Source organism: Anopheles bellator, chromosome 2 (genome assembly GCF_943735745.2).
Source record: "Anopheles bellator chromosome 2, idAnoBellAS_SP24_06.2, whole genome shotgun sequence".
NCBI lineage: Eukaryota > Metazoa > Arthropoda > Insecta > Diptera > Culicidae > Anopheles > Anopheles bellator.
Genome location: NC_071286.1, coordinates 62,971,783 through 62,988,941, shown reverse-complemented (window position 1 = coordinate 62,988,941; position 17,159 = coordinate 62,971,783). Strand labels below are relative to the sequence as shown.

The window sequence follows — 17,159 nt, the reverse complement described above, 5'->3', positions numbered from 1 at the left end:
TTTGTTTGGCTTCCGACAGTCCGAGGAGTCTCATCGCTCCGTCCAGCCGGGGCCGGGTCCTTGTGGTAGCCAAATAAAATTGCCATTACTGTCGGGAGCGCCCGGAGAGAAGTACTTTAAAGTAGTTTCCCTTTTTGCTTGTCATCGAGCCCCGTGCCCAAGGCAAATGGTAGAGATCGAGGGAGAGAGAGAGCAAAAAACGCGGCCCTTACTTCCGTCCATTGAATGTCCAGAGGCTCCAAGGCTCCCAGGTTTCCGGAACGAGTGCACTTTTCCTGCGTCTTTTTCGCACTCTCTCACTCGCTGTCGGTCCCTCTATTGACCATTTGATTTCTATGTTTTCCCGTCAATTTGAAGTGAGAAGCTTTTGCAACAGAAAAAAATTGAATAAAACAATCAGCGGTTTGCCGGTTTCGTTCGCTTCTCTTGAATTTCTTCACTCGAGTCGCCCCTTACGGTGAAGAACATTTGTAAGGTGTCGTAAAACAAAGTGAAGTAAACGTTGTTGTGCTTTCGTCCGTCTGGGACGTTCGACACCGAAACATGTCTTCAGCGTACGAAAGTGCGGCAAGATATCGATCCTTCGGCCCCGGAAACAACCCGCGGCCCTCCGAGGAACAAAAAGTCGTCCTGTGTTCCGAGGAAACTTCTTCGTCAGCGAAACGGATCCGTACACACATACGGCACACTTGGCCCACGAAGCGGTCATGTATCCCGGATTGGCCCAATTAATGATTAGATAAACATTTGGCGAATCGACGCCAGCAAACGTGAACGGTGACACGGACGCTAACGACCGTTTTTGCACGGACTTCCGTACGCTGCCGTCGAGTTCGTGATCGAATGCCGTCAGTGACGGGTTCGGTTCGGTTGGCAATTAATTCAATCGTGATAAATCACGAAATAACACCTACTCTACTCGGTCGACCCACTGGCATGCGCCGGAATGCGTAGATCCTACGCCGAGGAATTTCAAAGGTTGAACAAGCTCATGGCGTTCCGAACTGATTCACCAATGGGGCAACAAATTCCCTTGCCAACGGTTGTGTTATCTAATTGTGTGATGTTTTTTGAACTCTTTTTTTGTTAATTACTGTTCACTTTGAAATGATAAATTGTTCAGTGGCTTGTTTCTCTCTTTATATTCCATTCAGATGGAAAATGGGCGGTTTTTGATCACACAAAAAAACATTTTTCGGTTTTGCATAAAATTTACAAAAGCCGTTTCCTAATGCATATTACTGATACCATTAACATGCCCGGTTGGCTCTCTCACAACCATTATGCATGCAACCCGCATATAACGCGACATTGAATTGCACTCTTACACGCTATTACTACGGCCCATTACGTTTACCTTCAACTTCTGGTTCCTTCATCCTTTACAAAGCCATAGTCGTCCTTTTTTATTTTCCTGCGGCCCACACTTACGCCATTGCCACAACAACCACTCCAGCGTGAGGCCCCGAGAGAGAGAGAATCTTGGGAAAATCGATTACCGATCGTTGCTGGAAGGCTTTCGGATGGAAAGTCCACCACAATATGCTTCGCTCGAGGGCTGCCCGATTTTCGCACCTAATCCGCCGCAGCGACGGTGTGCAAATCGGTATCTGCAATGACCCGATGGGGTGCCAAATGCCGTTTATTATGCCAAAGGGTATTTAACGTTAAGCACCCAATGGCCCAAACCACACTCTCGCGCGCTGCGTATGGACAACGGCGTTCGAATGTGTCATCGGAAATCAACGTTCCGATAATCGGCGTACGGACTAAAGGCAATCCTACCGGGTGTATTGGCAGAAAAAAGGACGTTCGATTGGGGCTTCGATTCACACATACGCCACCGTGCGTAAAGCGAATTGTTCTGTGTCTGCAATGGCGCGCCGCCTCTAAGGACGTGCCCGAAATTGGATGCTTCTTCCTTCGAACGTCGTCGAATGGTGTTGTCACGGGAGTAACGCTCTGTGTCGATATGCATCTAAACGGTTATTGCCATTATCCTCCGACCGTAACGACGATTTGGCTGGACTTTTTCCCCGGAAATGGTCAACTACAATGCTTAGGGTTGTTTCCTGGGGCACAAAACTAAAACATCATGTAACAATGCTTTTCGATCAATATGCGACGGTTTTATTAAAGTAACTGAAAAATACGACTTTATGCATTCAAATATTGCACAAAAAATGCATTCTATTAAGAACCTTCCATAAATTGACTTTTTTTACAGACTGTGGCTTACGGGTTGTAAATCATGCTCACTTCTCATCAAGAGCCTTTGTCCGTTATAATACTTCAGCTCCAATTACCTCGGAACGGTGTTTCTGGGACCGGAACGCCGAATCCTTACCACCGCACCATCTCACAAGTCTACTGATTTTTAGGTCAGATTATGATTTTGATTTGACGGGAGTTGCCATCTTCCATCATTCACGCGACCCTTTGTGTGGCCATCGCACAGCACACCATCTATTTTCTTAGAACGAGCCGGCAAAATGGCCGGAAATGGTCACTCTTCCGGTCGGTAATAACATTCGACGAGCGGAAGATGCGAGGGAACGAGATTTCATCAACGATAACCGGATCCGATTCGAGCCGGGCCAGCCGGGAACGGTCTACGTAATGACGAGGTCAGCTCGTAAAACGTTACTTAAACTTTCGCTTCAAATTAATTCACTTCCGCCGCCGGTGGTTGGATCTGCAGCTTTTGCATGACGCTCGGTCCCATGATTTAGCTGAAATAAAAGCTAAAGAAATGTTGGAAAATGAACGGGGATTCGATTCACGTTTGAGGAAAATGGCGGTGAACCGACATTTGCTGGAACATCAACAGCAAGAGTGAGTCGATTTTCATTTGGGTTTTCCACAAAGAAAAAAGTGAAACCAATAAGGCTGCATTTTGCCAGGGAATTTGTCAGCCTATAGTAAGTGTCTCCGTGATCAATGCACTGAAAACCGGCGTCTAATTGCCTTGCGATGTACACGTTTTGAGCCCGGCTTATGGTTGCATTATTTGATTGGGTGAGAAGCTCAAACTCCTGCAACTTTCTGCGGGACGTCTTGAACCGCCGTGCACATGAATAAGATATATGCCATTCCGTGAGCGGAGCGTCTTCATGCACGATCCATTCGAAGAATGGGATAGTTTTCCGCGCTCCATCAAACGTACGACCGGAAAGCTTTATTTTCGCCGAATGCCGGCAGGAGTGGCGTACCGCCGTGAGCATTTTCCAACACATGCTATCGGGCTGCCGTAATGATTTATGCACGTATGCCCCGGTGTGCTTTTAGAGACTATAATTACACTTAAAAATATTCCCTCTGCCACTTAGGAAGCGTTTAATTATTTACTCCGAAAGCCCCAGCGAAAGCCTTCGCGCGATCGTGATCGCGGGTTTTAGAACTGCACTAGCATGAAATGCATTTCCGCGTTCCACGTTTCTGCGTTGATTGGCAAACTTTAATTAATGGAGCTTTTATTCGTGCTCTAAACGGGGGAACGGGTTTAAAAACGCAAACAACCTAGAAGATTGCGTTGAACCAACGGTGGCGCTGTGCCCTCATTTGCGCAGAGGACATCCAGTGGTGGCTCATTAATCAACCGGAACCCATTACTGCCAGCGGTACTCGTGCGCCACGCCACGTCCTCGTTTGTACGCCACGGATAGTGATAGTTGTATTACATCCCGGTATGCTGGCTGGTTAGCAGTGGGTCGCTCGCCGGCCGGCAGTTTCGAGTTAAAAGCATAACGATTCATCATTAGTCGGTCGGAGAGTGTAAAAAATCCCGTATCCTTCGCGTCGCGAAAGCGCTCGCGCTTCACCTTTTAACATCCGGCCTTTCGCACACAGCCACACACACCGGGTTCAGGACATCATCCGGGCCGGTTTTCTAACATGTCTGCGCCCCCCTTGGGCGTCCTGGTTAGTTCGCTGGTCCATCGACGAGCGTCGTGTGTGAACTATCATGCTGCCACGGGGTCGGCGATTGCGTGCAGCGCAAAGAAGGACCCTTGCCGGTTTTAATTAACATTATTTTATACCACTCGATTCGCGCACTGTAAAGCAATCAATCAACGTCAACGGAGCATATCACTGGCAGCGGCCGGCAGCCAGGAGCACACTGTTCACAGGAGCATGTGTTCACTTCTTGCGAAATTCTCTTATCAAACTATCTTTGCAAACTCCCCGTCATTAGTATGATTATGTTTTGTTTTGAATTCTCCCTTTGCGCCATGCTGCGAACCGCTGTCGATTAGTAGAGCACACCCTTCCATGAGTCAGGATTTACTGGGCGTCGGGGGCGTCATTAACAGATTGCGGAAAGCAATAATATCGATAATTAAACTAATAAACTTTGTTCTATTCTGCGCCACCATTTTCCAGGCCGACCGATGATGTGGAAAAATCGCTCGAACTGCTCGACAAGGTCCTGTCGGAGTTCGAGGAGGAACCGGACCGTATGAACCATCACCACCACCTTCACCATCATCACCACCATCACCATCCGGCGGTCGAACCGGATAGCCCATCGCAGGGCCACCAGTCCGAGGACGATGGCTACATGAGCATGAACGGAAGAAGGTATGTCGGTCGGGGTCGAAGAAAACAGGGTTTGCCTTGCGAGCCACAGAAGGCCTTTCCCCCGAACGCATGTAAATGAAATCCAACGGAATCACTTCCGGGTGCACTGGAACGCGTTTCCGGTGCAGCCCGGGTTATTCAACTAGTTTCTCTGCTCCTGCAATCCTGTGGAGGCCCGGAGCGAATAGCGGCACATTTTCCTGTATGAAAGCGGTTCCAGCGGTTTCTTGCCAACGTTAAGAAAATTGCATACCGACAGGCGCAGGACTGGCCCGGTTTCGTGTTATTATTTAAAACTGTGCGAGCAAAGGATTTCCCATTCCGTCCTTTTTTTTACCGTTGTACCCTGCCCTCGAGTCGAGACGAAAGTTCAACAGGACCACACCGAAAGCTTTGTACTGTAGGGGGTTTAAAATTTTCCCGGTTTTTTTTTTCTGCGGTGAAATACGGAACACCGGCTAAAGCTGCCAGGGGAGCCACGTACCCGCGCATTTGTGTTTCGCGCCCCAAAGAGCACTTATGCTGCCAACATGCCCCTAATGAGGCTAATGTTTAACGAGGCTTTTCTTTTCCCGTGCTCGGTGTGGCACACGAAAGTGGGGCTTTTGGAGGGCCGCCCATTGAAGCGCCTGTGTTGTAAATTATTACGTTGCTTTTTTCTGTGCTTTGCGATACTGTTGTAAGAAACTGCAGACGCAGCGGTATTCGGTCCGTTGACACTCGGCTGGTGTGCAATTTAAAGTGTGCAAAGTTTTCCCATTTCTCTGACGCATGGCGCAATTGTCCGGAGCCTAATTTACTACGGACGCTGCGGCATGTTGTCAATCGTTTCTATTATTTTCTTGTAAATTAATAAACGTCGGCAGCCTCAGTCAACATAACCAAACCTCGCACCCAACATTACAAGGACGGGAGACAAGCGTTTTGCTGCATTTTATGGCGCTTGAAATATTCACAACAACAGACCGCAGAAAGCCCGCAGTTCTTGGAATTCATTCGAACCAAAGTGGAAGATGTAGCGCATCGTGGCGTTAAGCTTGTTGCGTCGTAAAATAAGCGAGTGAGAAAAGGGAGAAACAGCACCGAAACCATGATCAACTGAAAAGTAGAAGCTCCAAACTTCCCGACAAACATGCGAATGGGAGTGTCGTAAACCATAACCGTAACCCCGTTGGCTGCAGAATCTAAGCTATTCTATGCTGCGACGGAGCGAAAGAAGGCTCATTTGCCTGCGCGAGCCCCCGTTGTCACTGGCAATGGTTGGAAAATCGAGAAAAGATGTTCGAAACCCGTCCTACCCTCACGACTCACGGTCGCATCGCTATCCTTTGAATCCTTAAATTTCACTGTCGCGTTGTCGAATGCTCGGCTACTGCGAGCTTCAAAACGTTTTACGAGGTCCTGCTTGTGTTTTTTGGGGCCCCCGTGAAGAGTTTCTCTTAAAGAGGGACACAAAAGCCCAGCCAGAGGGCGAGCGCGTTAGAAGGGAAGTTGTCACTTACCTTAACCAAAGCTGCTCTGCTATGCGTCACGAGGGGATGGCAACGTTTTATAGGGCTCTGTTTGCCCATACCATTCCTCCGGTCTGTTGCCGCGGGTATATTGCCGAATAGAGGGCCGAACTTTTTTTATGACCCGAAAACCAAGCACGTGAAGCACAAATAAAAAGGAAACCATAAACGGAAGGCCGAAGGCTTAATAAATTGTCGCATAAAGTGTCCCGGTCCCGGTCTTTGGTGTGCCTTCAAATATTTAGCGATCGCCCTCGGGTGACTCTATTTGCACCCGATTCACATCCTGGAGCACGGAGCAGTTGTATCCTTACGTACTGTACCGTAGTCTTGTACTGATTTGTGTACTCGACTAACCCGAAGAGTGTAGAAATACGGAAGAATCCAGATGTAGTTCTTGCTCATTGAATCTCAATTTCCGCTCCGCCTTCTAAACTGTTTTGTTTAATTTAAATCATTTTTTTTCTCTACTTGCTTCCCCAGGGCAAAATTTGTACCTGATTTTCAACCAACAGACGAAGCGATTGCAACCTCGCCGCTGCAGCAGCCAGCAGAGCATCAACAACCGCCCGAACAGGAACCATCACATTACGAACCACAGCAACGACAGCAGCACTCCCTGCCGTCGGACGAAACGTATTCACCGCCTTCGCCCGAGGAAGCGGAACGAATAATTTCCAATTTGCTGCCAAGGTAAGCGTGATACGAGGCACCGGCAAGCGCTGGATCGAGCTTACGGCGCTCGCAAATTGCATTAAAAGTACGATTACTTGTTTACCCTTCGGGACCTCAAAATCCGTTCCAGTGGAAGGCAACGACGCACCGCAAAATCCCTAACGATCGTCGACATTTCATTAGCGGGCAAGCTCCAAAGCTTTGATTGTTGTGAAACATTCGCGTTTTTCAGTTCTTTCCAAAAAAGGTCGAAGAAGTATTTCATGCAGCGATGGAAAATAACAGCTCGATACCGATTGGGGCTCGATTAAACCGTCGAATATAATTAGTTGATTTCTACCCAACTAAGGACATTTGCTAAGGACAATGCAGAAAACATAGAAACAGTCCTCGAGAGACACAGTCCTCTCGAGAGCGCACTTGAAACGCGGGAACAACTACGGCGCACAAACACTGTAACGGATCACAAGTCACAATGTGTGGCTTGAGCTTTTGAAGACGATGTAATGTAGCTCGTATAGGTTTGTTTTATACTTTGAACTGAAAGTTACTCGCAGGGCAAAAATTGGGGAACAAAAGATCCCCGCCATTTGGGGACGCGGAGCATAAAAGCGGGAAGCAGCACTAGACGCACCCCGACAAAAGACCACTCTCGGAGCGTTTCTACACACTCGTAGCTAATCAGTCCGGCTCGTGAGCCATCACAAATAATGGAGCCACCGTAAAGCGAAAGTCGTCCTTAAAGCCGCCCCGTGACTGGCCGATCCACCTCCGAGGGTGCCGAGTAACGAGTTGAAAGGGATACGAGCAGACAACGAACACGACCGTTGTGTGGGGTAAAAAATTAAAAGCAAACACAAACACAAACGTCTGGCAAAGCCGACAACTTTGGCGCTCAAAAGTCGAGAGTTCGTCCCAACCACCCCAAACGAGCTCAGCCCCCAGGAGTAGTGACAGAGTGTTGACCCGATGATGGAACATAATGCTTTTCATAAATACACGTACACGAGGGGAGATGAACACTGCACTGCGAAGGGAGATATTCCCTGGACTTTCCTGGGTCTGCTGCTGGCGTTGGCGGAAAGGTGGGCTGCCGTGTTCGGTAACGGCGAAATAGTAAACACCATTTGCCCTTCGGCAGTCCGTGTGTGTTGCTTTAGCCGTGATTGAAGTGGGGACGATAAGGGACGCCTTTAAAGCGGTAACTCTGCTTCGGTGTTTCATCTTTCACCGTGGAACATGTTTCGTTCTCTTGAGTAGCTGTTTCGATTTACAAAATACTGTCCTATACTTGCGCTTTCAGTCATCGACTTCTGCTAATTTAACGATAATGAAGAGGTCCGTTCAGAGGTGAAGCACCAAGCGTCTCCATTTCGCAATATGCGAAAAGCAAATGACTTAATAATCATTTTTTTGTCATAAAAATACATCATGAATGATTTGCTTTAATATTCGATGAGTTTGATAATTTCCTATTTGTCGATCGTTTGATGTATCTGTATCGCTTATGTATCAATTGTGCCAACACACCAACAACCATTCACGATCCGTGTAACATGACGCATAAAAAACCTCTCACCTTTAACAACCCCAAGGAAGACTGCCACGAACGATAACGTAATTGAGACATCCTGGCCATTGTTTGCCGGTGGCCCCCGCGGGGCAGACATGGTAAAGGTTTCAGCCGATTAACTTCCGCTTTCCGCGGTGGTTTGTGTATCTATAAAAGTGCCAAATTATGTCACGGAGCGCTGTTCGAAATTCGATACTGACCTTTAGCACGCCATCCAGGACGGAAGCGCGCCAGAACGATCGATTTGTGTACCGTCACCGAGGTGCACGACCTGCAACGATTGATTTAGAAACCACACCGCGATCAAACTGATTCTCTAATGACACACCTGAAAAAAACAAAAAACGGGTGCCAAGGACGATGTAACAACAGAACATTTTTGCCTAAGGTCAGGGCCTGCACGTTATCCACAGCGAGCGGGACGCGATGACGCTGTCGCTGTCGGTGACCACAAACGATACTAACTTTAGTGGGAAAGTTTTAATTTGGATCAGCACAGCGCGGTGCAATACAGAACACGGTTACGGTTCCGTTTGGGATGCAATTGAAAAAATCCAACATTCACCACTTCAGCCAAGTGACCGAACCCCCGGGGGTCACTAGGCGAACATTGTCCATGAACCAATTTGAATTACACTGCGGGGAGCGCCTAAGTTAGTTCCGGCCATAGCACTAACGCTAACGACGGCGCTGAGTGCCACCAGGAATACCCCACGCGACGATTCGAACGCGATGACATCTGTCTATCCGAGGTCCGTAGTCCTGCCGCCGGCGTCAGGTGTTATAGTTATTCATAATTTGCAGCGATGCAAAGTTGTACACCACCGCCCGTAGTGGTGCTGTACGTTGTTTTTAATTAAAACTTTCCACAACATTGTGAAACTGGGGGAAGGACGAAAAAAAGTAACGAAAGTTTTCTAGCTTCTCACGCCGGTCCCCGATGGAGGCGCATGGTGCTCGGAACGACCAACATTTAACGAACAAACTTCCTGCCTTGTACGCAGTTTGGCGAGCTTCAAGTGTTTATGTGCAAAATTGGTTAAATTGAATTGGGTCGAATTTTTACGTTGCATGTTTAGCTTCAGGAATCTACAACAGCATCCGAATGCGATATAATTAAGTGCGAAACGTTGTGGAATCTTGCGAATAGCAGCCCTCCATTCCGCTGCACTGTGCCCTGCGATATTGAAATATTTTGACCCGCTTGACCATCGTCGAGCTCTGTCGGTGTCTACACTGAATTGAGGACGATGTGACCCATCACTCAATCACTGCCAAAATAGTGCCACGCTGTACGCTGGAACGAATATCGGTTGCCCCGATAGCTGCCGAACTGGCGCAACGGATCAAGTGCGCTCCACTTCAGATCCTGCTCGCCAGGTATTGGCCCCGACGGCGATGAGCGACAGAATGCCGCCCGGTCGCCAAACCGCAGGATACCGTTCCATCATCGTCCGGGTTGGTTAAATTGAAAATTGAGTTATTAGGTCATCTACCGGCCCGGTGGCCACTACTCTGGTATGCGAAACTCGACCGCAACAACAACTCCTGCGGAGACCCGTTTTCCCTATTGGCACCGGGTTTTGGGGTTCCATGGGGCACAGAGAGCCCTCACTTCCGAGTTCGAACAACGGTCCGGCTTACCCGTACGTCAGCGGATGTGTTGCCGGGCCGTAGTCAGGCTTCGCTGTTTGCAATATCGGGGATCCTCTTGGCACACACGAACGTGGCCGGTCGGCCGACCGGATCACAACCACATCGAACGAAGACGGCAGCGAAAGGACACACTGCATCAGTGCCGGCGACCACAAAATTCGATTAAAACCAAACCCGACAAGCACTGGCGATGGCGGTGACTGGGGCCTATCCTTGCGGCCGGCCTACTGTCCTAGATTATTTATTTTGCGGACAGCCCGGCAGGAGATGAAAAGTGATCCGCACCTTTTTTACTGTGGCTCACCATCCGATGTAATGTTTCAACCGGATTTTTTTTGTGGCAATACCAATCTGACCCCATTCTGTGCGATTGGATGTTTTTGGCATTTATTCGCTCCGGTTATTGGTATGCTTACAAACGGCATGACTTTTCCGACTTGCCCGCATATTCCCACAGCTGACAGATATCATGTCCAGCGTCGGTGGCCAACGTCCACTCGACCGTCATTGAATGGTGGGGTTTCTTGCCAAATTAACATCAAATGCTGCAGTTACCGTGCTGAAATTGTAATCACAATTAGCTCTCCGGCATTTCGCGCGGCTTTCTAGCTTTCGGCCACGATAAACATTCGGTTGACGGAACAATTAACATACTGCATAGCAGATTGTGCCGCAGTCGGGACTGGAGGGCAGCTCCGGCCCGCGTTGGCATATCTAACAGCTGTTTCCGGTGTATGTGCGCTGAATTTTGAGTACCTCGATGCCCGAAAACCTCGATGCCCAAAACGGATGCCACTGCAATGGGCTCCGATTTACGTTCGATTTAATAATTAATCGACACAACAACTATTCCGGATCGGCGGAAGCGCGCACCACTCTGCCACTGCCACTCTGGACATTCACGGCGATCAAACGGGGAACGGCCGAGAAGCTCCGAGGTTGGATTGAATAATTTAGAATAACTGAACGGCACGGCAACTGACCGCCGCATTGCCCGAAACCGGCACCGCGAACGCCCGGTCTTGGCTCTCGATGGCTAAACCCGCCTCGCAAGGATATACAGCATCCGCAGAGAGCGCATCCGGGACTGTATCGTGCCAGTGGCGGCGGTCGGGATTTATTTAGCAATCATGGAAGATTAATCGGCACACTTCCAAGTGGCGCACACGGGCACCGTACTCGATTACGCCGCTGGCCATTTAACATTCGCTATCTCTAATCATCTTCCTTCCAGCAGTGAAGGCAGGCGTTCCGGAGTTTTCGCGAGGCGAGACATTCTTTGCCAAGCGCTCCTCGAATATTGACCATTATCGATCACGTTGCGTGCACTGAATGGATTTAGCGGGGCGAATAACAAGAAAAGAATGGAGGATACTTAGGAAAAGATTACCTGGTTCTGTGATATCCTTTTATCCCACCTTTTGGAAATGTTACAACAGTTACGACACGTTGGTAAGGCTACCTAATAAAGGAGGAGCCCCACTTTAGTCGGTTTTTTCGCTCATATCAGCTTCCGGTTTCTGCTTGGGGCCGTATTGAAAGCTTAACACTCGCCGCGCAATGTGCGACTCTGCCTCGAGCCATGCTGCTCGAGGCTGCTGATATGCATCTTCACCAGCGCTCCTGGCATCCGACGCCCGATCAGCTTCGGCTGCGGAATATTGAACGTTATTGCGGCGTTTCCAGTTTGCACCGTCGTCTGCCCCGGTACTTCAATGTTAATATCGGAGCCACAAGGACCGGCCCTGATGGCCCGGATTTGTAGCGAATCGCAGCCTGTTGCCGTCCTGTTTTGCATCCCCCAAAAGAGCTCCTACTACTCTGTGTGCGGTGCTGAGGATAATCGAAAATAACCCGTCTGGCATTCTAGGCCTCCAGGGCGCACGTGTGTATGTATGAGCGCCTAGGCGCAAGGATTTGTGTCGGCCGCTGACTTGACAGTTTGCACCGTCTTCCTATCACCGCAGACACACGCTAAATATTTGATCTACTCGACCGCTCTTCCGGACCGGAAACCTATGGCTCGCTCGATGGGCCGCTTTCGGTCGGTACACTTGAGCTTGGCGCGTAAGACTTGTCGGTTAAAGTTGATCGAATAAAGTGTCAAAATATTATGAGAAAAAAAATCTTTCATTTACTACATAAATTGAAGAGAAACTGATGTCAATTATCACCTACTCGACGAGCTCCTCGATCGTAATTCCTAATTGAGCACGTCTGTGGAGTTTAACTCCAATTTCCTGCTCACCAGGACCCGCATCGCCCGAGCAACGTCACCCACCTTCAGAACATCTCGCAACAAAAACCGAATCCAATTTTCATGTCCACGACCGTGGATGTGTGCCCGCATGGTGCACCGCCTCGTACATGATCCCCCGGTGGGAACGAAACTATGTAAGCTCTCCCGGGAGGAAACCCGGCTGCAGCTCATCTCCAATGCACAGCGAACCATGCCCATAACGTACCATTGAACCATTGTCCCGTTTTGCACACCCAATAGATAGGGCCCGCGGCCCGTAGGCTGTGCCCAAGAGAGAAAAAAAACGTCCCCAGCCCGCGAAAGCCCTAGAGACGTCTGTCAAAAGTCTGCCTTCCCGTGCCGTCAAGAACCGGAATCACCGCGACGTTCGAGACGACACGACGTGGCAATGGATTAAAAATGCATCCTTAATCCCGGTGCACCCACTCGAGATGGAGGCGCGCGTACACCAGCAACAGTGCTCCCGGTTCCCGGTTGTTGAACTTTCCACCCTTCGAAGGAGCGCGCCCCGTTCGCAGGGAAATGAGAAACGGTCTCGCCGGTCGGGCCTAATATGAGCCAGTCTGTCGGTGAAAATACGCCCGACCACGACGACGGCGAAGACGATGGCACAATGCCCCACACAAAGCCGGCCAGTTCCTTCCGGTTTCTCCGGAGTCCTCCGGAAGCACTGCTCGGGCTCGGGCTCTGACTGCCTCTCTCGGTCGGTTAGTAGGAAACGGATTCTGTAATCGCCGATCGTCGAGCGCGCCCTACTGGCCGTAATCTTACTGCAAGCCCCGGGTATCAATGGCCCCGTCACCGTTGCTAATCCGCACCAGGTTCGGGACCGATCGATGCCGGTAATCGGCTGTTCGATTCGTTAACCGGTGCCATTCAGTGGTTCGCCCGATTACATCCTGTTTTTTCTTAATTTTTTTGAAGCAGTCTGCTAAACTAATTGTGAGTGGACCGTCGGATGTTGTTTTGTGCCCGACGATTCCTTGAAATTCTCCAAAAATCCAGGTTCCCACCGAACCTGGATCAGTGTGCGGACGTGATGCCAGAGCGTTTGAATGTTCCAGTTTCCTTGATTTATATCGAATCCAAACAGCAAACTATTTTTATCAAAAAGTTTCCTTTCCGATAAGAAAAGCGAATCGATTCTAGGTGCCCCATTTGATCAACAACATCAACCGTATTTCGGACGATCGGGGTTCGGATTTATTTTGCATCCCTATCAAGTCCTTCGAGCCTGGCAGCCGATAACATCTTCTTTCTGCACTGTTTCCATTACCGGACGGCGAGAGTCACACAATTCCGGCAAAGTTTCATTCGCGAATCCATCGACGAAAAACCGGTCAGCGTATCTGTGAGCTCGTGTTTGCATATCACCCAACGTAGCTCGCAAGAAGTGGATAAAGTTTGGTAGATTGTTTGGAAGATTGTTTTTGCCAGCTCCCTGATTTGCTGATCTTGATTCCTTCTTCGCTCAAATCGGTCTCTCGATGCAATCTCGGATCTGACAGGTTCACCCACAGCTTCAATCTCAACATAAACCCTGCGGGCTTCCGTAATCCGTTCCCGAGAACTGGCGGAAATAAAGAAGGTTACGATCACGACCACTGCTAAACTGTTCGAAATTACATCCGGAACTTTTCCTCGTTCGATTTTGTTTCATGCGACACTTTGAGCCCTCATCATCGTTGGTTTCCAGTTCATCCTTTATGGCAAAATCTAACTCTCGAAATCGTTAAAAATTCCATCATTCATTAGACCGCCCCGAAATTCATCATGCCAATAGAGCAGTCCGTCAGCCAATCGGACGCAAGCTTCGCTTTGATCTCCGCCGCCACCGCACTGTAATTGTCCTTCGGAGCTCACGGAAGAAAAGTCTTCAAATAAAGTGCCAACTCTTCACATACTTCACGCTGCGCCAGCCAGCAGGTTTTCAATTCCGGGTGCCACCGTCAGACACCACAAAACCCTTCCCGACCTCGACAGTTCGTTATCGGACTCCGTTTAATCACTGACAAAATCGGGACGAGAAGACGGGCGGGCACGCGATTTTTTGGCTTACTGCAGCCCGATTCCGCCGGTGGGAAAATGGTGGGAAAAACCTTTTCGTAAAAAGTGGTCCTCGCGCGTTCGTTGCTTCCGATGTCTCGGTCCGATACCGTCGGGGAAAAAGTGGAGTTTGGAAAAGTGCAGTCTCGTCTCGGTAGACTCGGCTCAGACGGAGCAGGGGGTCTGTGACCAGCCGCGGCAGATGCACCCAGACGACCATTTGTGCTGCCACCGTTCGTGGCGTCTGGTCCCGGCTCGCCCAGCACCACTCCCTGTGTCCCTGCAACCCACGGCCAGCCAGCCAGACACAAAGAAGAAATGAACATCTTTAAGGCAGGAAGGTTTTCTTCCCCTCCGAGGGACACGCGGATGCACAGACACCGACGCCGACGAAGGCACCGTCTGCCGCACTTGGGAATGAGTCCCAAGATGTGCTGATTTATCTGTCGGGGAGGGCTGGCGCGGCTGTGGCTTTCGGTACGGAAGGCGTGCAATCAAGACCGGAGTTATTATGGCCATGGCGCTGCGTTCTGGCGCAATGGATTGCAAAACGGGAAACCAAACAAAACGCACACAGTCGCCTAGACCAGACCACCAGAGACCACGAACCACTCATTCGAAGGAACCCTACAATTCGATTATGCGGTCGCGCGCGGCCCGAACAAAGCAACTTCTCTTAAAACCGACTTCTCGTTTGATCTGTTCTCCGTTCTCTATTCTGCAGAATTTCACCGACAACATCGCCAAAGCGACGGCTAGCGACGGAGAATGGCCAGACCGAGTGGCGAAACCGAAGCCAATCGATCCGCACCTCGGACGCGATCAGCATCGGCGACAGTGACAATTCGAGCGACAACAAACCGTCCTCGCGCGAGGAAACCATCATCAGCAAGAGTCCAACCCAAACCACACTGGTAAGTGCGACAGAGTCTTGCTTCTTCCCTGGGGTAGCGTTCAGCTTCATGATCCCTCTGCTAGGAGGACAGGTTTATGAACTTATGAATGACAGAAGTTAACGATTATCAGCCCCTGATGAAATGCTTCATCAGAGCAATTTGTACGTCATTCCGACACGTGGTTGAAGACGTAGATTTGATTACAACTTGAAACTATTTTACTGCTTCATTTTAATCCACTGATATCTTAGGATTGGAAGACTGATTTGTTAATGTCGTTGATCGATTTGATGTTCCCATTGCGCCATAATTAATTTTTTTCGTTTGCTTTACTAATGAAGATTCTTTGACGAAAATTCTTTAAAGTGCTACTTCAATTTTATAATATAAAATAAAGTTAAATAAATAAAGCCTCAGTTTAAAAATAATACACAATTATAAATACCTCGTTAGGATTTTTTTTAAAGCTACAAAACACCAACATAGAAGGAATCTCTAGGTCCGCAGCAATAAGTCGTTCTTGAGATTGAACATTTGTTACAATTATACAAAAAGATTTATTGGAAATTGTAATAATAAAATCATGGCACAAGGAACGTCAGAGGAGCACAATTATTTACAGGATTTTAAGGAAAAGACCCAGAAACGTGATTTTCGGGGATGATCTTTCTCGTTCCGACAAACCCTTAACAGTAAGCGGCTGTCGCAAGCCGGTTCATTATTAACCCAAAAAAGGCCCATTTTAATCTCCCAGACCTCAACCCAGCCATATCGCTGTCGGTTTTGCAGATTAAAAATATATGTCTCCGTCACGAGTGTATTAGCACTTTCACTCCGCCGAGCATATCTTCCGAGTGTATTTGGCCAAAAACGGGCACGCGCGTAGAGTGTGTACTCCACGTCCCTGTGCGAAGCGTGACGGGCACCGTACTCCATCGCACTGCTCGCCCGCTGACACGGATCCACGGAGAGTTTCGGGTTTTTGTCACCCCCAAAAAACCGGCAAAGGGCCATCCCTTTCGGCGGCGGAAATGGATTATCGCCTCCAGGGTGGCCTCCGGCGTTCTCTCGGGGCTCTCGGGTTGTGGGCGAAAAGTGTATGTGCGAACCGAGAGTGTCACTTCCAATCAACTGGCCCTCCCTCCCGAACGGTATCAGCTTAGTGCCTAAGGAGTTGCGTAGAGATGAGTTATTTTCGGCCGAAACGTTATTTGGAAACAACATTTTGGTCGGCTTCGCATCATTTGCGGTACGCGGGCGCGGGCTCCGATCGGAAACTCTCGAGCGGGCTCGGGGACAAAAAGTTATTAGAGAGCCCGGGACCCGGGCCAAAAATATAACTCACTAGATTGATGCGAGGGTCCCCTTTTTCGTGCTCCGGCCACAAAGTCCACCTCACGGTCCGAGCTCCGAGCTTTAGTTTGGGAAGAAAGGGGTTGGTTGCTGTGCTAAGCCTTCTGCCGAGCCCCCGATGGAGACGCCTAGTGCGCCACGTATTTTCGGTGAATTATTGATACTCCGTTCGGTTTGGCCGGCCGGCGGTTCGGGTGTCAAGCTGTCCCATCAAGCTGATGATGATGATTGTGTTGCCAAAGGGCACCCGATAGGCGGAAGGAAGATGAATTTCTTCCCAACCGAATGACCCAGGGCCGGCGTCCCGGCCCTGTTTTTTTTTTGACAAAAGGCCACCATCCGTCCCATAATGCTACCAAATGGAATATCTATGTTGCATGTGTAGTGAATAAATTATGTACGCGTGGCCCACAGTAGGTACGCTTTTCTTTTGTCATAGGCATGTCTACCTGACACGTCACTTACGCTTCACGTCTGCCGCAGTCCCGCCTCGGAGCGAGGTTTCTACGAAATTGATCAATTTCTTCCTGAAGGTCCCACTCAGCCTCAGCTTTCCTTGGCTGAACTTTACAAACATTTGCACTTCAAGGTACCGGAAGGAAAAAAAA

General features: G+C 49.3%; 1 protein-coding gene across 1 annotated transcript in view; it reads left to right on the top strand.

Moving 5' to 3' along the window:
- The window catches only part of LOC131206880 (mucin-5AC), a 107,195-nt gene that overhangs the window by 59,797 nt on the left and 30,239 nt on the right, over positions 1-17,159 (top strand). The window contains exons 3-5 of the mRNA XM_058199469.1: positions 4,384-4,581; positions 6,576-6,785; positions 15,027-15,216. Coding sequence (XP_058055452.1) covers positions 4,384-4,581; positions 6,576-6,785; positions 15,027-15,216 — 598 coding nt within the window. The remainder of the gene's footprint in view (positions 1-4,383; positions 4,582-6,575; positions 6,786-15,026; positions 15,217-17,159) is intronic.